The sequence below is a fragment of the Anomalospiza imberbis genome, chromosome 14 (genome assembly GCF_031753505.1).
Source record: "Anomalospiza imberbis isolate Cuckoo-Finch-1a 21T00152 chromosome 14, ASM3175350v1, whole genome shotgun sequence".
Taxonomy (NCBI): domain Eukaryota; kingdom Metazoa; phylum Chordata; class Aves; order Passeriformes; family Viduidae; genus Anomalospiza; species Anomalospiza imberbis.
The window spans coordinates 9,881,892-9,907,324 of record NC_089694.1 but is presented as its reverse complement, the minus strand read 5'-3'; the positions used below and the strand labels follow the sequence as shown (position 1 = coordinate 9,907,324).

General features: G+C 44.6%; 1 protein-coding gene across 6 annotated transcripts in view; it reads right to left on the bottom strand.

Moving 5' to 3' along the window:
* The window catches only part of GRIA3 (glutamate ionotropic receptor AMPA type subunit 3), a 147,774-nt gene that overhangs the window by 6,727 nt on the left and 115,614 nt on the right, over window positions 1-25,433 (bottom strand). For 4 of the 6 annotated variants that reach the window (XM_068204843.1, XM_068204841.1, XM_068204844.1 and 1 more), the window contains one exon: window positions 14,600-14,847. In XM_068204843.1, coding sequence (XP_068060944.1) covers window positions 14,600-14,847 — 248 coding nt within the window. Of the gene's footprint in view, window positions 1-13,929; window positions 14,045-14,599; window positions 14,848-25,433 lie in introns of all 6 variants that reach the window. The other 2 variants (XR_011004104.1, XM_068204842.1) reach the window with 1 other exon arrangement.

The following is a 25,433-nucleotide window of genomic DNA, read 5'->3' as shown; positions in this document are numbered from 1 at the left end:
TCCTCCACCAGGAGCCAGCGGCATCCTAAAAAGCCAGCTGTGCTGCAGCTCCACCTGCATCCTCCTACAGGTAGGCTATAAAATATTAACGGGATCAAAGCACGCTCCAAGACACTGCCAACACCCCAGGGGTGCAGGGAACGCACCTGCCCCGCTCGGTTACACCGAAGGGCAGCAGCCAGGTCCTGGCCAAGCCACCACCATGGACCCTCTGGGGCAGCTGGGCTGTGTCGAGACCCCTGGGGACCCCCAGACGATCAAGCTACAAGCAGCCGTGCATGCCTGCAATGCCAGCCAGTGAAAGCTCAGCGCCTTTACCTTCTCCTTACAAGCCCCAGCAGAGAGCAGGGTGAATTATTGCTCAGAGAACAGTACTCTCATTTTAAATTTCATTTTAAAACTATCTAATTTGGAGGGATTTTATGCAATACATCTCTCAGCTTTGAAAAGCATTGTGCAGCTGAGAATACACAAACAATAGGAAGAAGGTTATAAACATCTTTCCTCCTACCTGCATATTTTATTGTGCAAATTTTCCCCTCCCCCAGTCCTATTCTGAACACTATTTTTAATTTGCATGCCTTTGTAAACCCCATACGGAGTACTGAGAATTTGCATAACATCCAATACATTATAGATTAGCTTTCACAACATTATACAGTATTGGGAAATGAGGAGGCTTAATATGCTAATTAGGGTGCTTTATTTTTTTTTAAGCCAAGATTGCAGCTAATTGAGCACACACAACTGCCAAAAAAAAAAAAAAAAAAAAAAAAAAAAAAAAAAAAAAAAAAGAAGAGTAGTAAACTAAAATTATCTTAACTAAACAGATGGGAATTTGCCCGAGCTGGGGGCTTCATTATCATTTGTCACAGTCCTGTTTGCCAGGTGAGGTACCACATTCCCTCAGCCTGGGTTAGGAGAGAGGTGATTTGGTCCATCTCTGTGTCCTATCATGAGAAGCTGAGTGGGATGGGCAGACAGGTGCCAAGGAGTCACTCCTTGCTTAAGGGCCACCCAACCTTTGCTGGTGGAGCTGTCACCATGCCAGGGGGCTCTGGTCCTGGGGCTGTCCCCATCCTGCCTGACACGGGGCCTGAGCAGGTAGCGGGTACCAGAGGGTCAGGTTGTGTACAGAGGGAAGAGGGGAGGCGTCAGACATGAAAGAGTAGCAGGTGCTGTCCCTCCCTGCCTTGGCCTGTCCTGTTCCCCCAGCACACAGAAAACCTGAAGATTTGCCTGAGCAAGTTCCCAGCCTCCCTTGGCTCAGCCACTTCACTGGGCAAGGCACTGGGATGAACATCTTGTACCTGAGCAAGGACATCCTCTCAATGTGGAAGGCACCAATTTGTGAAGCACAAAATACAGCTTGTTTCATCAAAGTCCTAGGAACAATTTTGCCTGATTCCAGGAAATAAATACCAAAAGCTCCTAATGCATGAGCTGTCTCCTTTGCAGCAGGATTTGAGAAACCTTCTATTTGGAGGAGGTGTGATGCCTCTGCAACCCCTGGTCCAGCACTTCAGGAATGCAGTGTGAGCTGGTGCAGGATGGACTCCTCAGATCCCAAATTCCTAAGATAAGCAGATATACTGGAAAGTGAGCCTGGCTGCCGATACATTTTCCATTGCTCATCTTTGAGTAGCCGTCTAGCCTGGTTCAATTTAACAGTCAGAGTTAGTCATGGCTTTGGCTGAGATTCTGATGGAAGCGCAGAGAGCCGTGTCTGGATCCTGGCGTTTTTCAGTGAGTGCTCAGCGGTGCCCATGGAACACAAATCCTCTGTGTCACCCCTCAGGTCACTACCAGCTGGTCCCAACGGTGTCCCTTGGGCAGTGCCAGCACCCTGCCTGGGCCAGCCAGTCCAAGGCCACCAAGCTGCAAAGTGTTCTGCTGGTTGTTACAGAGGGAATTGCAAGGTTCTTCTAGGAGTGATGGCTGCTGGGTCTAGGGAGGGAATTTTTCATAGCTTGCCCTGGGACTGCTTGACTGAGAGGGGATTTTTAGAATTGCCTTAGAGGCAGAGGAATGGAGACACTAAATGACTTGTCTGGGTCCAATGGGAAGGCTGTGTCACCAGACACCTACTTCTCTCACTGTCCACTTCAGAGGATCATTTCCTCATTTTCTGGGGCTCTGTCTCAAAGGACTTCAATTTCCTTGTAGTTTTCTTGGGATATTTTTGTGCTTTCCAGTTGTTTTTTTAAAATTATGTTGCTGTTGTTGGGCTGTATGGGATATCCTATGAAGTCCTTGGCCCTTTCCTAGGTGGCTTCCACTGTTTTTCCATGCTTTAATTTATTATGGGATTATTTTTCATCTCTGCTGTGTGGTTTCCAGGCCTCTCTCTGTTAGCTTGGTTGCTTTGATAAAAGTAAAATGTTCAGAGGTTTGAGAGCTTGTGTTCTCTTGTTGTGCTCCATATGCCAAGAAAATGAGATGAAGCCATTTGGATCGGGATGTCAGCATTTTGGATTCCACAGGATGGTATTCTTGTCCAGAAACTTGCAGTGTTTTTCTTCCTTCCCATAACTAAAGGATTTTGTTTCTTTGCTTTTGCTTTTCATCCAGTATGATCTGAATCATCCAGGCTTTAACCTGTGAGGTTGGTTCTGTTGGGCAGCTCTACCAAACCCTGCTAAGATTTTTTTCTACAAATGATTGGAAGACTTGAGTTTAGAGAAACAATACCAGGAGCCTCATATAGGATAGTATGGCCCTTAGAGGGGAATTAAGCCATCTGCAATGGTTGTTTCTTTTAAGAGTGGCATGACTGTAAGATCAGTGCCCACCTGCTTTATAAGCTTTACAGAGACTGCCACAAACACGATTTTATACCTTGACAGAAGTGGGTTTTATTGCTGTTTCAGCTGTTTCGTTTCTCTGCCACCCTGTTAGGAGACTCTGTTCAGGTGCTGGCAGCATAACCTTCCCCTCTTCAGCCATCCGCTACTGCTGGAAAACAAGCTGTGACAGTCTTCTTCCAGATTCAATATGACACCATCCCAAAAGGAACCTCCTTTTCCTTTTGCTGTGTGGCCCTGGGATCTCCTCCCTGCTGCACTTTAACCTGTCTGGGTGCAGGACACCAGACTCAGAAGCCCTTTGCACCCTTTGCTGCTGGTGGCCCCAGAGGACAGGATACTGATGGAATGAAATGATTTTTGAAAAACAAACTCTTTAAAATCTCACCACTGAGCGTCCCCAAAGCTTCAGGTTCAATTTAAGAACTTGGGCCACCTCTCCCTCAAATTCAGGAGGTGCTACAGCACTTTGTCATGCAGGTTGGTCCTGTACAAAACATGGCATTGTTTCCAGGCTGAGGATGTTCACCATGCAGATGCTCCTTCTCAGAAGAAAGAGCTGCTATATGCTCTTTGCAAAGCATTTATTACACTTATATTTGATTATTACCCATCTTCCATTCATGCAATTAATATGGAAAAGAGGGAACACAATGACTCAGAGGCCATCCACTCTGTCCTCTTCTCTTTGAGACAGCCTTACCTGTCTGAGGGATTTCTTGCCTTGCCTCCTCTTACCAAAGCCCCAGTTTCAAGTTAGTTGCAGTAAATGTTATCTCCACTGAGAAACCTGGTGGTGTTATTTCTTTCCATTCTTTCTGGCCAGAACAAGCTTGAAGTAGAAGACAAGTAAATTAATCATCGAAGAAGTAGATCTTTATTAGTCCCAAAAGTGGGAAGGTACAACTTCTGACCCTCTCAAATTATAAATCATAACAGGTTTTTAGTAGTGTGATTAATGTCTTTTTAGGTTAATTGTCATGATTTCACCTGCACCTATTTAAAGAAGATAACCCCAAACCAGATGTTCCACCTACTGCCATCGCTAACTTCTACCAGCTTAAGACACATGCCTAGCAGGCTGCAGTCCCACATATGACTGAAAAGGCTGGCCAGGCTGCTCCTTTTGGCAGTTGGTTCCAGTTACTGACCATCATGTTTTTGTGCTAGTGCTGTAAACAGGACCCTTTCCTGAACAAACCTGGACTGCAGAGAAAAATCTGAGCAGTTTCTTGGAAAAGAGCTGTTAATTTATGAAAGGAACATTGCCATCTTGCCAGGAAAGGGCTGTTTTCCAGGAAAGATGCCAGTGCCTTTGTAGCCAGTGTTTGGATTGGTCCTCACAAGTCACAGCTGGTGATACAAGTAGTCAATGACCACTAGAGGTGAGAACTGGGAACAGAAGTCACTTTAGGACTCTAACATCTCACCCAAAAATCTGCAGACTTTTTTCAGCTCGAACTGGTGTTTAGGTGGCATGAAGTCTCAGCAACACTGTAGTTATGTTTATTACTTGCAATCTATAAAAGATTTAAGTGATGATTGGAACAGCTTTGGATAATTCACATCCCATTCCATGCTCTAATGGATGTAATATAAATGTTATACCCAAACCCAATCACTGCCAAGGAGAGTGAATGAACTCGGCAGACGGCACACTGTTCCTTTTAAACCAGACGAACCATTGCTCAGAATTAATTTAGAATTTTTAGATGCAATCTTTCAGAAAAGCAAGCTGCAAAGTAAGGGTGCAACAAGCAAGGCTCTTCAAAGCACCAATTAAAGGGCTTCCTCAGGGTGGCACAGGATGAGGAGGGCAGTGCATGGGCTGCCCTGGCACCTCTCACTACCTGGGTTTTACAGCTGCAAGTGTTCCTTCACCCACCACCAGCTGGTTCCTGACTTTCTGTAGAGTATCAGGTGTACAGTGTGGCCTTTTCACAACAGTGTTGCTTGCAGCATCTTGAGAGTCCAAACATAGCTTTTTTAGGGGTCGAGGGTAAAGAAATCACCCATGTACTTGAAGGAAGACCAGAATAACATTCAGCATTCAGAGCTCCTCTCTGGTTTTGAAAACACCTTTTCTTCTTGTGTGCTTGGGGCTGTGGCTCAGGATAGCAGAGCAGAAGCTGCAGCAGACCTGATCAGCACTTCAGCCAGGGAGGGATGCCCAGCTGGCTTAGGAGATGTCAAACACCAGGCAAGAACTCCAACCACTGCAGATTCACTGCTCATGAGTGGCTCCTGCACAGGAGAGCTCCACAGGCTTCTCTGCAGGACTACTTGGCCAGGACATCCATGTCCCCAGCAGCACCGTGGAGGGATGTGGGACATCTTTCTCAGCAATACAGAGTTCATTTAGAGGTGAAGCTAAGAAATTTAAGGCCAGTGGCAGTGGAGATCCTTCTCACAAAAGCAGATGGATGCTGGCTCCATACATACAGCAAATATGGCCACCAGAACTGTCCTTGGGTAACAGGATCTCCCTGTGTACTTAACACTGCAACTACCACAATGCACAATCCTGTGTGGTCACCAACAGGCCCTTGTTCATTTTCCCCAGCAGTAGAATAGCAGACAACAACTTCCTCTGGTTGGAGAAGGGTCATGGAAATGCAGGCACACATCACTTGGGATGCAGCATTTACAGCAAAGCTGTTTGTGATTCCCTCTTCTTGGAACTGGCCCTTTGGGTGCACAGGAGAAGGCAAAATCACAGTGCCAAAGACAACCCCGGGCTCTGGCTGTGTCACACTGCATGGCATAGAACAGCTGTAAATCTGGTCTAGTATCTAGCTAGGCCAGATTTATTGCTGATTTGTGGCATCAGAGCAACAGAAAGCCACAGGAGGCTTCTGGCAAATCTGTCCCTCCTAAGAGTCCAAATCTGTCCCTCCTAATGAAACGTGAAATTCTCCCTCTGCATCAGAGTGCTGCCCTGGCCAAGCCCCATGGTCAGACCAAGGGCTTGGCCTCTGCAAAGGGCTCGTTACTCTCCTGTCCAAATCTCAGTGACATGAAGGAGGTGAGAGTCCATGGTGGTACCAGGTCTTGATTAGTAAATTATGAAGTGTTTTTTTACTTGTTTATCATTAAATAATAATAAACTTGTTTTATAATTAAATAATCCCTGTTGGTTTTGACTAATCCTTTTAGTTTAGGAATCTGACATACTTGGAGCACTCTCACTTCTACAGCAAGAAATGTCTTCCTTTATTCCTTATGACCAGAGCTGTCCTTGCTGGCTGGAACATCCCTGGGATTGCTGACATCAGCACAACCCAATCAAAACCACTGTAACATCAAAGAGTTCAGATGTTAAACACTTGGGTTTCTAAAATCCACCTCACGGTGTCAGAGAAAGGCAGGTAGAATAAGGTGCAAACAAGCAAGTATTTTCTAAATCCACATGCATCCTAAAATCCTCTTGGGTAAAACTACTGAAAACACTGAATTAATTGCTCCTGCTAGTGTCACTGGCTAATCCCCACCAATTTCAGGGAAAGTACAGAGGGCAGCTTGCTGTAGACATGTGGGACATGTCACATTTACCATGTTCCAAGAGGCAAATACCTGAGGAGCACAGAGATTACAGAATAACAGAATATTCTGAGCTGAAAGGGACCCACAAGGACCACTGAGTCCAACTCTTAAGTGAAAGGCCCATAGAGGGGTTGAACCCACAACCTTGGTCTTATCAGCACCCTGCTCTGAGCAGCTGAGCTACCCTCAGTGTGACCCTGAACCATGGCACCAGCGCCTGGCACTGCTTCCAGCCGAGCAGAGAAATCCCTCACTACCACACATCACACAGAACCACCAGCCTTCCCTGTCCTGCTGGCAGGAGGAGGGGAGGTGATGCTGAATGCAGCCTCCAGTCCTGCTGACTGGAGCTGAGTGGGCCAGAAGGCAAGTGGCCACTGCTGCATCCCTGAGCCAGCCTGCACAGGCACTCGGCTGTACAGGGACTGACAAAGGCAGAAATCAAGTCCAGGCTCTCTGCTTAATTTGACAGGATACCATAAAAAATATCACTAACAACCATCTTGGTATCATTAAAATATAAAGATAGAAACAATCTAGGAAGAGACACCAAATCCAGCACTACTCTCTAGAGGGAGTTGCTCGAGGTTAAAGACCCATCTAAATCAAATAAGGCACTTTATTCCCCCAAACTGTATAAATCCCAGCCTGATCTGTAACTATTGAATGGACTTTTTGTCAGATCTTGTTACTGAAATAACTTCTGAATAGATACAAAAGCTGGGGATGAATGCATCATCCAAGGGCTCTGCCCTTGCTCAGATCAGATCATCCATCTGCCTGTTGCAATTTACCAATTTAGCAATGTCTCTGTGCCGTGACTTCACGTTTTGCGACACACCCACACGTGAGGGATGGGGAACACTTTGTTTGGAAATGGGCTCGTAATCCTAACCCACTATGTTTGTCTAAACACTACAGTTGCCTGGTACCTCAAGCAGGAGTGAAGAACCTTGAAAATACAGGCAAAAACCCATATGGTCAATCCCTGCTCCTTCTTGTCAATCACTACTTCCTACCTTCTGTCTCAAAAAGTGATCTTTCGTAATCCACCCTGAACATTCAATATCCAGTGAAAAAATGCAAAAAGCGCTGGGCATTTCTTTTTTAAATAATGAGCCCTTGGTTGCTCTTTGCTACCATTTCAGACCCACAACACTTTTCCCCTGTGTTAACAGCAGTTCTCCCTGTACTACCAGCAGTTGCACATTTCCAAGAGTCAACATTTGAGGGATTGCAATGTTTTATGGGTGGGCAGAGGAAGGGATAAAAGAGAAAGCCATCTAGTTTGGAAAGACAAAGAGCTTGCACAATTAGAAAATTAAAACTGAGCACCTCAAGCCCTATATATCCCCCAGCCACCTAAGAAATAAGCTGCATGTCGATGGCTGGGGTAGTGCTTGGAGGCAGAGCGATAAATCCCCTGGCAGAGGATGTTGTTTTTCCTCAACAGCAGAGCCAGCAGCAGTTCCCTTTGCTCAAGGCCCCAGGGCCCTGAGTGATGGTGAGGAGCATCCTGGAGCTGCAGGGGGTGGGTTTAGCTCCGGTTGAGCACTGAGTACCTGTAACAGTTCTCCATAACTGAACTTTGTTATAGTTTCCACTACTGGGCAGGACTAATCTGCCATTACAGGTTGGAACATCCAGTTTATCCTTGTGGAATGTGAAGCATTTTTCCTTTGGTCACCAGGTATACATTTTAAAGTGGGGTGCTTGAATGAACACATGATGTCATTGCATCATCTATAGACACTGTGCACACCTCTGCAGAGCCAGATGTGCTACCAGCTGAGGCTGCAAGTTCTTCTGCTCTCCGCAGAGTCTGCAGCCTGTGTTTGGCAGCAGCAGTGTCTCTATTAAAGGATACATGTTTCACAAATGTAGCTCAAACAAATTAAACTGTGTACTAACAGAATCACAATTTAAGAGAAGTGCCAAGTGCTAATGCAATAATACACGCTGATTGGATTAGGAAATACAAGCCATAACAAGTCACTGTAGCTCATTCACAGCAGTACCCGATACCTGAGGTACGGATGTGGTAAGAGGGTGGAAGAAGAGCAAAGGAGTGCAGGTGCCCAACATCGCACTCAACCACATCTGAAAGAGCAGCATGGACCTTTCCTGCCATCGCTTAGGTCCTTTCTAACCTGGATGGGTACAAGCAAGAGACTCAACTTACCTTGCACGCTGGCTATCCCCTCACCTTCTCTTTCTCTTGTCTCTAGGCACATCCATTTTTCCCCCCATCTTTATTTTCCTCTTGAAACAGCTTCTTCTGAGACTCCTGCTCTTGGGTCCTCAGCAGGCTGCAGGTAGATGCTGCTTAGTCCAAAGGCTAGTCCACAAGACATTCAAAGAACAACTAGGTCGTGTACAAAAGCTAGAGGCATTGGGCCCAGGGTTACAGTGCCGGCAAGCACAGAGAAATCCACAGAGCAGCAGCAGTGCCTGCGTCCACGTGAGCACAATGCTGAAACATTAGAGTCACTTTGAAGAAGAAGAAAGGCATTTACTTTTCCCTTTGTATGTTAAATGACAGCAGTTACTATTAAAGAGAAACAACCAAGCCCAGACCCCCAGGGAGATGTTCAAAGAAAGGGCCCTGCTCCTGTTGCTGGGAGCTCCACTTCCAGCTGCTGGTTTTCCTTTTTTCCTTTTTCTGTACCACAGAGCCTGCTGCCTTGACTTTTCCCATACTGATACTTACAGTGCAGGATAAACGACTCATGTAAGCAATCTATGGAAATTAACTGTTAAGCACCACAGTTATTATCAAAAGGAGTGCACAATTAACAAGTCTTTAAGATTTCTTGCGGCCATAAAGGCAGGACATGGCGTCCCTGCACAAGCCCCAGGTCTGCCACAATTAATGCTGCATAAACAGGTCTCCTTTGGCAAGGCAGCAAAGCCAGTCTCCATGATGCTAAAGGTTATACTGGCAAAACTGAACAGTTCCAAATTCTTGGACACCACTGGTTCTAACTCCATCAACTCCTTGCCAGTGTAGGCAACCTACTCGTCCTAAATTACCGTGCCGCTTCTCCCAGTTCCATTTCCAGGAAAATACCCTCAACAATATGCACAACAACACTGATGTTTCTGCAAACCAGAGCAGGCTCTCTGCCCTTCTTGGCAGTGCTCTGAGATGCTCCAATGAACTCCTAGAGCATTAAGACTTCATCACTGCCACAAAACATACACAGTATTATTTCCTAATACGCTATAAAGTAAGACCTGTCAATTAAACCAATATTCTGGTGTCCTTCTTTTAAAGCATGATTTTGCTTTGTCACTAATTTGCACAACACAGTAATTTCGTAGTACTTTCCCAGCTCTGAGCATGAATTAGCTGTGTTACTGTCACTGGCTCTGATCAGCCATTTTATCCTTTTCCAGCTCATAACACAGGCCTATAGTATGGATGACAAGGAAATTCATGCTGATGAACATAATTTCAAACAAATTGCTCAAATAAATCGTGCTGCATCTTTTTAAGATAGCCATTTCCCCAAATGTTCTCTTTTATGCATGACGTGTTTGGCAATGGTGCTCTTTAGGCATCAGGTATCATCTAAAATAAAGCATAACAGATTTCTTCTAAAAATATGCCACTTAAAAAAATTATGCTGCAAATGCTAACGGCTGTGCTTAAAATGTATCAAACCAAAACAGCACATAGACGCGGGGGAACAGATCCCATCTGCTAATGGCCGCACTCACAGCTCCAAAGGTCTTGGGAATGGGATATTGTATGGAGCACAGCTTTGAGGGCAGAACTCAACTAGCACACTGGAAAAGTAATTGTATGATTAAAAAGAAACAATTGGAAAATCAAATAATATTACATTGCATGTAATTTCTCTGATGTACTCCAAAAGAGGCATCAGCCTAAAAAAAGAATATATTAAAGAAATTAAGTCAAATAATTAGCAGGCAATCTTGGCAGGTGAAGCTGGTGAGAAGCTGCATTCAAACATTCTCCTTCCATGTTGGTTGTCATTAAATGTTACCATGAAGGTATAAGAATACAAGAAATTTATCAACAGCAGAACTATGGAAATTTATCTTAGCAGGAAATTGTTCCTATGCTACTGAATAATTAGTTTCACTTAAGTCACTCCGACTGTGACTGCCGTCTGCATCCCCTTTTGTCTAATTCTTGTTAAATCCCTATTCAGGAGTCACTCAGCTCCAAGATTATAGGACTGTATAATAAACAAAATAATTAGTTTCCAGACTTGTAATACACTGCAACATATTTCCTGGAATATGTTTTTTTTACAACTATTATTTTGTATTCTCTCATGAATGAGAACTCTGCTTGCATGTATAAGAGCATTTGAAGAGAGGATAATTTTGCCATGGAACTGAATTCAAGCTCATTTAGGAGGGCTAAGTGAATGAGTTTTGATGCATGTACCAGAACGTCTGCATCAGCCAAGTCAGCCCACATGTATTGACAGGCATCCCAGAAAAATTAAGGATGGATGGAGCATATTCCCCTTCAGACTTGTTAAAAAAGGACCACTACCGAATTCGGCTAATTCCCTTTGCCAGGGCAGTGCCAACACTGGCACCCTCTGCTCCACACCAACACTGGCACACACTGGTAGCACTGAAAACAAGACACGTGTCAGCTGAGGCCTTTATAACAAACTCATTAAAATGGCCCAGTCTCTTTAGTCTTGAATTATGGGTGAACCCCAGGAGCACGGAATGCCCACAGGCCTAACCTTACACTCTGTGTAAACCAACAGATTCCAGTCCTGCAGAAAGCCAATTGAATACCTTTTCTTTTTCCTGCTGCAAGACTCAAAATCCTTGAGAAAATGTAAGTCACTGTTTAATTTTCCAGAGGCGGTAAGATACGGTAACAAGAGACGAACTCACAACTCAGAACGATTCCTCTCCGAGCACAGGCACAGCGCACGTGGGACCGCAGGGAGGACGAGCACGGGAGGGGTGACCGGGTCCTCTGCAGTACAACGAGGGGCACTGGCACAAGCAAACAGGCTCATACTCACCTCTGGCTTTCAGCGTGAGCTAAAGTATCAGAGTCACAGAGGAATTCAGCTTAAGAAACCGGCACCACCAGTCTGACATGACTCACATCTACACACAACCCATTGCACAACCCACTGTCAGGAGGTAGGAGGCGGCTGATTGCCAACTCGGGGGCAGCGATTTCCCAAGCCTGGGTCTCTACTGAGGAAGCTGAGAGAGGAGTCTGTCAGCTCAGCCGGTAGAGAGAGCTGCCCCAAGTGAGCAATGGTTGAGATGGAGGGCAAGGTCTGTATCTCCACCTCAGGCACCTTCACCACTCCATCCTGATTCCCCCAGCTGCCACCACCTTTAAGGTAAAAGGGAAAAAAAATATCAGTTTTGCAGTGACTCCTCTGAATGAGCTACAAATTAAGCTGTGTTCTTATAAACAATTAACCGGAGAGATGGGATGAGATGATGGGGGCAACTTCTGGTGGGAGGACAGTGAGGAGAGAGAGGCCAGCAAGACTCCTGGAGCTGCAGGGCACAAGGGGCAGCACCAGAGCTCATCCTTCCTGAGAGGGCAGTGGGGCTCCTGCTGGGCTTGGGCAGGGCCTGGCCGGCAATGGGGCTGTGCTGGGAAGGCTCTGCCTGTCGGCTGCAACGGAGCCTCACTGCAGCCTGCAGTGCTCAGGGCCTACAGAACTACCTCAAAGGAAAAGCCACTTCGTAACAAAAAAAAGCCCTTCGTTTTACCACACCTCTAGAAACAGCCACTAAGCCCTTCCCTGCCTCCCTCAGCTTAGTCTTCTGTGGGAGGTCTTCTACATCCCATGTTCTCCTCTCTGGGGACTTCTGCCAGCTGAGCTGGGCCCCAAGAGCTGGTGACTGTAGCTCAAACAAGTCCTTCACCACAGCGTGTTACAACAAACTGCAGACAGATGTCACTTGGGACTAAACCAGCAAAACACACATTATTGTGTTTGCCCCCCTTCCTTCTTCTCTGGGTACCAACTCATATCAGCAGAGCACCCCAGACTCCACGCCCTCAACACTGCCTGACCAGGCCGAGGGCCTGCCAAATAGACAGCATTATTCTTTGTAAAACATCTTCCAGCACAAGCAAAAATAGAAGGATGGCCCTGCCCTAATTGTGACCATTTAAAAAGCCCTCTTTAGTTTCCTTAGGGCTGTAAGTGTTACTGGCGGGGTTTAATTCAATGAACTTGAAGCAATGAAGTTCATTGAAGCTGGTTTGTATGAAGAGTTTTCTTTTAGGGAGGCAGCATTAGACAATTAGGTGCTGGATCTCAGGAGGATATTAAACGTTTAATATACTGGCAAATATGACATATAAAAATGTTCTGTGCAGGATGAGCAGCAGAGCTAAAAAGCATAAAAAAGCTTGTGCTCATCTCCAGGCTGCTGCTGAGCACTGCAGACCTCCAGCTACTGAATCAATCCAAATTCAAGAGCTTTTCCTTCCTTTAATATTACACAGTGGCTTTTGCTAGCAGTAGACATGACGAGCTGAGCAATTTCCTATATAGCCAACTGTATGCAACTCTTATGAATAGATTGTAGCAGTAATTTGCAGTAATTGTCTGAAACTGCAGTTTGCTGTTATTATTGATTTTGGACCAAATCTGAAGCATTTTTATTGGAGAGATTAGGAGTTATTGCTCCCTAAAGATCTGGTTTTACTAGATGTAGGAGAGTGTCACCATAAAAATGAATTTCAGTACTTTTCAGTATAACAGTGTCATTTAAATTAATTTTCTTGGTAATTCCTGCACCCAAGGTGACCAATAGCACCCAGCCAACTCTAGCTATAGCTTATCCTTGCTGGGTTGAAGACTGCAGAAGCTGCCAGTCCTACAGGCCAAAGCTGGGAAGAGGAAAGCACACTAGTTAACATTTGCAATACATGAGCTCACTGAAGTAACTTTGTGAAGGTGCAGTACAGGCCGCCTGGAAGGCTGGGAGAAGCCTCAGCTCAGCAGCAGGCAGTGATAAGGCTGCCACTGCTGCCACTGGAGCCAGATTTGAGTCCACATCTGTATCAAAGGCATGTCAAACATGGATACAGGGCTCCTGCAGAGGAGCATGCAGAAGACTGGTCAGTGCTGTATAAAAGCTGATATTTGAATACTCCAGGCAAAACTTCCAAAACTTCCTCAAAAAGCCAAAGGAAACAGGAGCTCTTTCATTTCCAGGTCTGTGCTGGCACAGCTGGTCCTGGCAGAAAAAGTCTCATAAACCTTGCCCTCAAGGGTTGGGACATTGACCAGAGGTGATCACTGGTTTCTTGTACAGTTACCTCACTGATTTACTCTGCATAGGTCCCACCAACACTAGACTTTCTATCTGTTAGTTAAATAAGGTTTCCAAGCTTGAACAAACCCGCTGATGATATTAAATAAGACTGTTTCTTTGAAAGAGCTACTGAACAAGAAAACAGCATTTTTTCCCCCACCACAATTAATGAAATAATTTTCATCTGCTTTTTTTTGAGTTTTTTTCTTGAGAAGCAAAATAACAGCCTTGCCGATTACTCTTTGCTAAGGTACCCGATTGTGGTGACATTGAGGCTGACCTTGGAGTCACCTCCCCCGCTGCCGCACTCTCCTTTGTCGTACCACCATTTGTTTTTCAATTTGTCCAAGAGGCCTTGCTCATTCAGTTTTAATACTGCCAGGTTAACAGCATTTCTTGAAACGATAAAACATAACTTGTAAGAAAAAATGCACAAATGCTTAGGAAATCGTAACGTATAAAAAAAGGAGCACAAGAGGACAAATTGGCTAAAATTTCACAGAACGTGGAGCTATCAAAATGTCTGTACAGCAAATACAGGGTTAAATATTGGAAGGTGGCATGGAGGATAACATTTGCTCAAAACTGAAGTGTGCGGGATGGGGAAATCGTCTTTGAGAAAAAAAGTAACAACACCACATCATGCAGTTAACATTCGTCACATATGGCAGGTTAACTTGGCTTTTACCATTTAAATTGAAAAAGCCATTGAACTGTAAAATTAAAACAGCAACAAACAATCAGAGAGGACAACACGAAGAGAACACAAAAAAATGGATGCATTAAATAAATGAAACCATAATTTACCGTCTTATTTAACTCCATGGAATATTGAAGATTTTAAACTTTTAAGTTACCTCAAAATCCACAAGAAAGAAAATGACAACACAATACATCAGGGTAGGTGGAATACTATAACAACATGGATATTGTTATATTATTCCACCCACCTTAATGCTGAGCCTTTGGGGGTTGCTACACCATAGCCCTTGGAATCCAGGTTGCCTCCAACTTTCATGGTGTCGCAGGGCTTGCGCTGCTCGATGTACTCATTCATCGTGGACTCCAGCAGGAAGGCAAACTTCCCCTTGGACTTCCGCACCCTGGCCACCCCGTCCGCCGTCGTCTTGGTGAACACTGAGGGCTCGGCTGACTTCATATATGACCACATTTTCTCATAGACAGCTATTTTTGACCTCTGGGAGAGATGAAAGGAGGGAAAGGAAGAGTCATGTTGGCAAGACTGAGCTCCTTGGGCTTAGCTGGCTTAGAGGTAAAATGACACCCTGTGACTGATTAGGCTAACAGATCAAAAAAGTCAAGGTAGCTCGGAGAGAGATACATTGCCCCCTGAACAAAGACCAAACGACAAAATGTTTGGGTGGGAGAAGCATATCTCAGGCATTTATTCTACTGATGGCTGAGTAACTGGCAGCCTCGGAATGAGCAATGGTGTGTGCCCATCCCAGCCCTAGCTCCTGCTCTGTGCTGGGTTTATCCACCCATGTGCTGCTCTGCTTCCGAGCCAGAAGGAGGATGGGAAATCCCAGCTCATCCATCATGGCCAACAGATGCAAAAGGAGCCTCTCCTCTTCACATAAATCCTCAGCAATTTAATTTAGTGTAATTTTTTTTTACACTAACTGCAGCTAGGAAGGGCTGGCATTTGCTTATTACAAGTTTTCAGCAAGACAGGAGTGTGTTTCTCACATTGGCAATGGCAGGTCTATGATACAGGAGATCATGACATTCTAGTGGCTGCCAACAGAGATGCTCAAACAAGGGATATAAATAGTAATTACAAAATCTTTTATGAATCAATAGTCAAATACTCAAAATTCAGTCTCCCATTTTCGTAAAAGACAGCAAATACAAATATTAGCAATAAGCTGAAAAAATCGCTGGTTAACTGCCTGTCACCCATCTATATTTTTTCCTGATTTCCCTGTTTTGAGACTAAGCAAACCCTAACAGCCTCTAGCTCAGCATACAAGCTTTATAAACCCTGAAATGTTGAGAAGTGTGTTACTTCCCCTTCTCACTCTTCCCCACCAGTAACATTTAAGCCACCCTCAGATCTCAAAGCCACCTCCAGACTGTCAAGAATTTGTATCCTGGACTACCAGTTAAACTTTCCTGCTTGGTCAACACAAGGCAGTAATGCCAACTGCATTTCTCCAAAGTCTAGAAATCCCAAGGATTTAAAGAAGGCTTTTAGTCCAAGTTGTGGGTACCTTGAATTTATCCCTCATATTTCTTGCCAGTTCCCTGTCCACAGAATTCCTTGCAGAATAGGAATGAAGCAGACAGTAGCTAAATCTAGTTCAAATTTAGCAAACTTGTGGTGGAAGACTGCTAATGTCCATCAGCTTGATGATCGAGACATGCTTCCTCCTCATTCAGGATAATTTAATGCATTTTGAATAATGTAATGCTTAACAAGCAGCCTCCAAACACTTCACAGGGAGTAAGCCCTGCCTGCACTGTCCCTCAGATTAACACGCTCAGCTGGTGCTGCTACAGTGGACAGAGAGGAGCACAGAGGGCAGGATTTTATTTTATCCTTCCTGATGAACTGAAAAACAACTGAAAATGCAAACCAATTAAAATCAGCCCATCTGACAACAGGAAATCAGAGAGACAACAATATAGCCCAGTTACAAGAGGGGCTGGCTGGGTGGCGGGTGTGAAAAACAAGTCAGAGAGAGCATCTCCTAGCTTAAGAGGGGCTGTACAGCTTTGTTTGCCCAGCATCAGGACAAAGAGGGATGTAACTGGGGTCTGAACTGGGGTCCTTACATAGCTGAAAGAAGGAATCTGGATTTTCCTGACCTTCCCCTGCAACAGCAAACACTGAATAGCCTGAGATGAGGATGGTGCCTCTGAATTTGAGTGGGGAGTGTGGCAGCTCAGCCCCTGCAGAGAGTGTTAAGCCTCAGCTGACTGCAGGACCATGGATCCTGCCCAAGGAGGATCTCACTGGGGCTCAGGGCCAGGGACCCATGGGCTGGCAGCCAGAACACCCTGACAGCCACTTCAACACTGCCTGCTCGAGGTGCCCTCTGCGAGCACACTTGGTGCTCCTGCTTTTCCAACAACCCACTTAATGGATGTGGGCATTTCCTCACTCCTGCCCTGCTGGGAGCTGCCCAGGGCATTGCATGGCTCCCAGGAACCTGCCAGAGGGACTGTGGGGATTCCAGGGATACCAGAAGTGCCGGGAGGTGGTGTGCTGCCTTGTGCCCTGTGGGCAGCAGAGCAGCTGGGAGAAGTGAGAGCTGTGCAAATATGCAGGTGGCAATGCAGGCAGTGTCCCAGGCACTGCCTGTGGCCAGCCTGCCAGCCCTTCTTGTGCAGCTCTCTTGGGCACAAGGGAACATAAACCAGCCCAGACAGCCAACACAGACACTGCAGGAGCAGTGGCAATCCTGGCGTGACTTAGCTTCATGGTTCTCTTCCTGACAACCTTCATCTTCTTTTAATGTAAATACTACAATCACACCTGGCCGTTTATATCTGCAAATAGGCATCCAAGGGACAAAAGGAAGGTAGAAAACCATCTTTACTCTTTATACCTCTCAGCAAGCTGAGGTTGTGTGCCTTCCAAATTGTGCACGCACTACATATGCTTCTGCTTGTTTTCCTCTGCAGAGTGTGCCTTTAATTACTCAGATAAACCAGAATTTCTTTTTCTTTCAATATTTTAACTCACACGCGAATATCTGTCTGTCATAAGTTCTTTCATACTTTTTCCACCTGGCCTGACTACCTGAAAGCAATGGCCAGTACATCTGTGCACTGTTAATAATCACAGTAATCTGGTGAGTGCCAACAGCATGCACAGGGCTGCACATGGTCCACAAAGCACGTTCCTGCTCCAAGGGTAAAGGGTGAATATCATCATTCATGCTTCAGAAAACCAAATTCTGCAACTGAAAACCTGATCTTTTTTCAACTTCAACAACTAGCCTAAGCTTTAAAATCTGTTGCCTTCATTTAACTCTTCTGGATGATGTAGTTAAAAATCAGTTCCCATTTCTATATGGTCATCGCCCACCTCTTCTTCTGCCAAGTGGGATTTTCATAATATCTTGTTATTATCAAATTAACTAAATAAGAATAGCAATCTGATCTAGTAGAAGTAGACAAAAATTCGAGCTAGAAACAAAGCACGTGTTGACTTGGAAAGGTTACTCTAAAATGCATCAGGCATGTATTTAGAGCACAATCTGGCTGAGCATCCCAGGGGTTCTGAGAGAGAGGACCAGGGATGTGATGGGCTCTGGCCACCGAGTCCTGCTTGGTGAGTGCCGATTTTTGCAGCATCACCCAAATTCATAGTAAGGTGAAAGTAATTAGCTATGATGAGGCTTCTTGGAGAAAGGGACAGTGGCACCAGATGAGCTGTGACACCTGCACACGTGCTCAGCAATGCTCCAGGGCATTTTCTGCTCCTAGAGCCATATTTTAAACCTGCTCAATGCCCTGAAACAACCAGTTGATTAAAGCTGGTCAAAGATGCCACAGGATGAAATGACAGATGATATTTTTAGTAAATATTTTTTTCCAGTTTTCCAATTGCCTCAACAAACCCCAACCAGCCCAGAAGCCCCTAAAAAACTTTCAGAAAAGAAAAATGCCTTTCCTAACTACAAAGCTCCAAATTCTGTGTTGAAAGAACACTCTTACCCATCTGTCCCCCTCTGCAGACATTCACACTGCCTCTCCCAGCCCCCAGGAGTCTGACACCCATAAAAGGGGCCAGACAGCAGAAGCAACCACAGAGAAAGGATTTACACTCCTAAGTAAGGCAAGGTCTGACAGATCTGCACTGTTGCTAGAGTTCAGTGGCAGTAAAACATTCTCCCTGTCAATAAAGTGTTACTTTTAAAGAGATCCTTAGAGAAAAAAAAAAAAAAAAACCACCAAACTTAAAAGCAAAGATTTAAGCCAATTCAAAGCCCATAACTGTAGTAACTCCCTATGCTCTGCAACTCCTGTTTCTTTGATATTGCTCTCCAGAAGTCCGCCACACACATTTCCTCAGGATTTCAAGGGGATATTATTATAATTTTTTCTTAAAAGCAACATTTTCAGTGTTTCATCTAGGCCCTGAGACACATTAAAGCGTCTTCATTATCACAGCCTTACTGCAGATATAAATAGAACTGGCCTTTGCTTTGTCAATAATGCTGGCTTTTTTTTTTCTTTATTTGGATATGTTTATGCAGAAATAGGAGCCACAAACACTACAGCCAAGGGTGCAGGCAGCTCCCTTCCATGTCAGCAGGGCCAGCAGCTCTCGTGCCGGGAGGACTCACTTCACTTGGCCCGTTACTAATCGGCACCTAAATACACGTTGCTTCTGGGTAGCAATGCATTCACTTGAAAAGAAGATGTCAATTCCATCAGTCCACAGTTTTAACACTGTCTTTCATTCTAATTCTCCTAGTTTTGCTGTGCGGTTGACTCCAGCAGTGAAATGAAAAATTAGCCAGAGTGTGTGGTAGCATCCAAAAGCGTGGCCAGTCAGGGCTGGGTGAGAGACACAGGCATGGGAAAGAGGCAAGTTCGCCTCTCAGATGCAGCTATTTCTTCAATCCAGCAACCACAAATGTGGCTCCAGCTGAGCTAGACCTGGTGCCTTGGTTTCACTTTTGCACATTCCAAATCACCTAGAGATACCTAGCAAACCCCAGCACACCTTGGACAATTCCTTGACATTGGTTAAATTTAGCTCTAAAATATGAAGCCTTCTCCCAGTGACTGAAATCCCTTCCCCCTCTGCAGACATCTGTCTCACACTTCTGCTAAAAGTGACATTGTGTCACCTCCTCCACTACTGAGTAGGGGTGAAGCTGTTGTGTTTGAAGGAAGCAAGGCTTCTCCTTTCTAGTTAAAGTATGTTACAGAGATGTCCTTTACCTAATTTAGAGCATTTAACTCTCCCTACCACCTCCTCCACAACCTGAAGGTCTTCAAAATGTCTCCTTATGCAGCCCGTTGGGATATTTTATTAAAAATGACTAGAATGGTTCTTAATTTCTTATGACAGGGACCAGGAAGTGATTTCCCAGCAGTCAAGCTCAAATTGTTCTCCTATAGGTGAGAGTTGTTGATCATCCAGTCATGAGCTAAATTTACTCAAATATTATTTTAAAAATCCAGTTATATATTTTATAACTGTATAACTCTGCTTTATACTTTAAGAAAATTTAGCTTATATTGATGTTAATTTTGTATCCCTGCCTTCAAAATTAGGAGTGATAAACAAAGTGTAGCAAAATAAAAAAGCATGTGGAGCATCCTGACCGCAGCACACACATAAAGGTAGGCAGAGACATTAACAAAGCTCCTAGAGCAGCAGACTTACCACTCTCCTCTGCTGCACAGGCCCTATGACTACGTTTAGCTCCTTAACAAGGGAGATTTACAGCCCTTAAGTCAGACAGATGTTGGTGATACAAAACACAACGGTCCATACTAAATTCAGTGCAGGTATTTAATCTGAGTAATACATGCTGCCTTTATACAGCTCACACCTCACTTTGTATAGGTGCACACCTCAGTGAACTTGGGCAGTTTAGCGTGAACCATAGCTTCATTATCATCACTCATTGCTTTTCCTCCACGTGTGCAATTAGCTCTTCTGCAGCAGCTAATGAGTCCAGGAGCTTATGAACCATTTAAAAGCAAGCTACTAAACAGGAATGAAAAAACTGCCAAGAGACTGCCTTGGTACTGCTGCTGCTGCCTGGCTTGGGCCTCACTGATATCCACGGGGTTTAGGCAGTAGCTTAACTAAACTTCTAATATGGCAAATTGCAATGGAGTGGCACCACTGTGTTTGCTGTTTGGATATGGCTTTGTTTGGATGCATTTCCACTCCCCCCAAGCCTGATGTTGAGTCATCCCTGGCACAGCTGCCTCTGGTGGGGAATGAGGGACACTGGTGGGAGCCCTCAGCCTAATCTCAGCCCTAGAGCACATGGAGGCCAGCCTAATGATGATGCTACATAAGAACATGATAAGTATTATTAGTAAGGTCCCTCCGCCTGAGATTTCCAAGCTCTTTACTGAGAAAGTAAAAATAGGTCTCATGAAGGCCAGAGGGCACCATTAGTCCCCTCTCCCCAGTGAGGACATGAAAGCAGAGATGTCATTTACTGAAGGTCATAGGGCAGAGTCTAATAGATCAATGTCACAGCTTTTAGCCACAGATAACTTGTGATGCCAGCAATTTACTTACCTATATGGACAGAAAAATCAATCCCATCATTACATGAACCTCTTGCTTTTATTACATTCTCGGCAGAAGAAAGTAGGTCAGGGCATTTCTCTTCCAGCAAGGCCAAACCCCAAATCTACCAATCTCTACCCACGGTTTATGAATTTGTGGGATGCCACAGAAAAGCAAGGTTCAAGCATGCACATGTAAACTAGTCTGTATGTTTGTAGGAACACACAAATCTTTGAGTGCATGCAAACACGTAAAAGAAAGGGTGACCTGGTGACTAATAATATTTTGCAGCCAAGCATATGGTGGGAGACAGTGCCATGTTGGTTTATTGTTTAAATGATAACTTAGGCTTTAGAAATGGCATTTTTCTTTCCCAGTTGGGGCAAATGAAGCCCCAGAAGGGGGCAGAAGGATCAGTCCTGCAAACCCCTGGACTGCTGTTTTTCTCTAGAATCCTCTATGTCAAGATGCAGACTACCCTTGCATGGGGCTGAGGGATGGGGAGTCCAGCAGGGGGCTGGTGGAGGTGGTGATGGTGGGGAAGGACAGTCCACAGCAGTGCTGCCCACCCAAACAGCTGGGGAAGCAGCTTAATAAAGCCCCTGCAGGCTTCAGCATCATTAGTTTTTCCACACCTGACACAGACAGTGGCCTGATTACAAAAGGAAGTGTCTTACAGAAATAATACAGTATTTTAGGAGGTGTGTTTTGAGACTTTCACCCTGTGTATTATGGTCCTTTTCAAAGTGTGACCTTTGGCAGCAGGCAGGTGATGTGCTGTAGCTGCTTTTTAACAGGCACCTCTTCTGCAGCGAGCTCTGCTCACACAGACAAGCAGAGTCACTCCGGCCGCAACCAGACGCTGCTGACATGTCAGTAACAGTCTGAGCAGCAGAATGTAAATCAAGATTTTAAGACGTCCCTTCCTGGCACAACACTGAACTCCAGACTATATTCATCTCCCCACTTTATCGCTGCCTTTACTCCTCCTTGTTGCAATGCTGATTGGGAAATTAAAATGAAAGTCTTTACCAGAGACAAGCTGCCTTTGTAAATCCTCCGTGACTCAGGGACACAGCCAGCGCTCAGCCCGAGGAAGCAGCGCCGGTGGGGTGACAGGGGCTGGGTGGCACATACCAGGGATGTGCTGGGTAAGCCTGTCTGTCTGTCTGTCTGCCTGTCTGCCTGGGGAGCAGGAGCAGCACACGCTCGAGCTGGCTGGAGGGAGGCTTACGTCAGCCTTCAGGCTAAGGGGCATCTTTCCAGCAGTGACTTATTCCACAGAGTTGTCTTGTCTGGGCAACTGAGCAGCACACCCAGCCCTGCTCTGGATTTGGCATGTAATAAATTAACAGAGAACGGCATTTCCAGCACATGATCTGAACACTGTCAGGTCTAATGAGTTTTCAGCTCCAGACAGAAAAGGCCAATATACAGGCAATGATGGAGCAATCCCAGTGGACTGCAAGAGAGGATGTTTCATATTCACATCATTAGAGTTTCTAAACTTTCATGTATTTTCTAATTATGCAAAAGTAACAGCAGCAATGCTGTGAGTCATTTATCAGCACCCATGTATTTTAAATGAATCTCTAATAAGCATGTACTAATGTGACACAGCAGCATTACATAAAGTAGTAGAGACTTGAAAAACCAGGGTCCTCGCTGTCTTGGGCAATGTCATTATCATTATCCTAGAGCTTCTCTCCAAAATGTAGAACATTCAAACAGCAAGTGATTTTCCCCCCAGGCACTCTCTGCTTTGCCTCTGTGGTACAGACACAGTTACAGTGTTAACCCACTGTGAGCTGCTGTGTCTGGCTTCTCACAGGCTGCAGCCCCTCTGTGTCCAGCTTTCCATGGGCTGCAGCTCCTCTGCATCCAGCTTCCCACGGGCTGCAGTCCTTCTCACTACCTGGTCCCCAGAACCCACAGCCCTGCTCTCACAGAAGGTGACTGCTGGGTGGTATGGAGACAGAGGTGAGCTGGAAAGCCTAAACCACAAACACAAGAGCTGATAGACAAATGCCATCTGTTGTTGAAGATAATGGAGATATTTATTCAAATATTTGTTACTAAATGTTGACTGAAAGCTCTGCTAAATTTTGGCTTGCTTGCTGAAATTAGTAAAACAGTTCAGCCACCTTAAGCCCAGCTCCATTCAAATGCTTCCTTTCCAAGAAGTAGATGATGGATGAGCTGTTAATTTTAGTTCCTGTAAGGATACATTTTCCTCTCCAATCTATAGGCCTAAAGACATTAGATCACTTCATGGGAAACCATTTCTTTCGCAATTATGTCACATTTGATTTCCAGCTGCCTTTAAACTGCCTGTTGGCCATGTGGCAGAAAGGAGGTTCAAGAGATTAAATGAAGCCCACCAGCAGACTATCTATCATCCATGCAATGGAGTGGCTCTGATCTCTCTGCATGCATACATTCACCTTTTAATATTTGTACATGCTCCCACCTATATCAAACAGTGGAAGAGAGAGAAAATATATAGGTGAATAAAATTTTCACACCTTCTGTATTTAAAAACAGCTAAACTACAGTACTTTTTATGATTAACCACTGCCACATTGCATATCTCAGATCTGTAAAACTCATCTTTGAAGCTACCACTTTTCTGTGATGTTCTATTCTTTAAAGCTCATAAATACAATCACACTTCAATATTTTTGTCAGGAATTTGTTATGATGACTGTGTTGTTTAGCTCAATGTCAAGAACACAGAAAGCTCCAAACTGCTAATCATAGTTTTATCCTAAGGCAAAAGTAAAGCGTTTGTATGACTGCACTACTAGAAACAAGTCCTTCATCTTCACTAGCAAAATAAATTTTGAAATTAAAAATCAAAGAGTTTAACTACAGATGAAACCCTTAGTGCTGCATGCACAGAGTTCACAATGGTGTTTTTAATAGCCTCTAATGATGATCTCAATATCGCTTGATTGCAGAGAATGCATAAAAATCATATGGCAGCTAGGGGTGGATAACCCAAGGCTTCTCTTTACCTAAACTGCTTGCTCGTGGAATTTATTTCCTTCTCATCTTCACACAACCTTATCATCAGAGGAAAGCAATGAGCTCTTTAACTTATAACGGGGTGTAACACACTGGTGCTTCCGAACGCATTACGGTCATAATTCCTCGTTCTCTCCTGAGGCTCCGGCATGGAGCTGTGCTCCTCCTTGGATGCCTGACTGGCATTAGCCTCACCTGCCACTCTCAGAGGCACCTGAATGGGGAACCCTCTCTGCATGCTGCCAGCTGGGGGGGGCAAGTGGCACTTGGCTCTTTTGAGCCAGGAGAGACCCACTGGTGCCATCACAGCCCCATCTCACACAGCCCAACACAAGGCTCTACTGAACAGGAGGGGAGGTCTGAGTTACCCCACGTGCTTTTAGCTGAAGGTATTTCTAAATCCTTTTGACGGGTTAAAGGAACGTTTTCTTTTAATTTCAATAGTATTTTGGAGTTTGTTCTTTAACTGTTCTTTCAGATAAATGTTCATTTTCTTTTTTGGTGTTTATCTGCCTGGTGTTTTTTTCTTTGCTTTCAAACAAATTGTTTTTTATGTTGCCTTTAGTTTTACCAGCTAAACAATTTGGTGCTTAAGTTTCTTTTCAAGAGATACCTCACCAATCCCCTTCCCACTTACTGCTTTTTCTGGTAGCTGTTTGCATGTCAAAGCACCTCTCCTCACTATGGGCGACCAGAAATGCAAAGCCTCTTGCCTTGAGCATCTCATGCTTTCCTATCTGTCCCTGCTGAATTATTCTGATTTCAGAATAGTTTTAAAATGGGGAACATCTTCAGGGGCCATCCTTAGCATGACTTCCTGTGTCTTAAAAACTGTGGGTTTATACATATTTTATGTATAGACAAAGTCCAGAAAGGACTCACATCTGACCTTGGTTTGCAAAGAATCACTTTTTGAGGAAAATCAACTGTAAGAACTGGAACAACCATCATGCCCAAAGGATCTTCAGCCTTTCTACTGAAATTCCTAACAGATCTGGCAATTAATGACATTTCCAGGAGGAAAAATCAGGAACTGACTTCAGGGCAAGTCATTCCACCTGAGGCATGGGAGAGCCACTCAGTATCTGAGTTGTTTGGTTGGGGACATCCTTAAACTTGTGCTGAGAAATATACAAAGAAAAATTTCTACAATAAAGTAACATTCATTGGAGACGTTCTTTTCTCCTTAATTTTGTGAACAGTGATTAACTACATAAGTTCTCAGTGAAGTGTACTAGCAGGTCAGCTGTGATTTTCAATGATCAAACATACACTTGGCAAGGTATTTTGCAGAAGCCTCTTAACAGATACCTGCTATCAATTAAAAGAAACAACCATAAATTCAAGGGCAATTTATATTTCTAAATGTCTACAAACATGTCCTGCTTCTGCTGAAGTTTAAATACAGCCAAGTTTAGACAAGAATCACTAACTGATTGTAAAGGTCATGCCTTTTGAATATATGCATATTGGAGGTGAAATATTAGAGTGTGGTATTATACTTAGGCTCAGTGCTA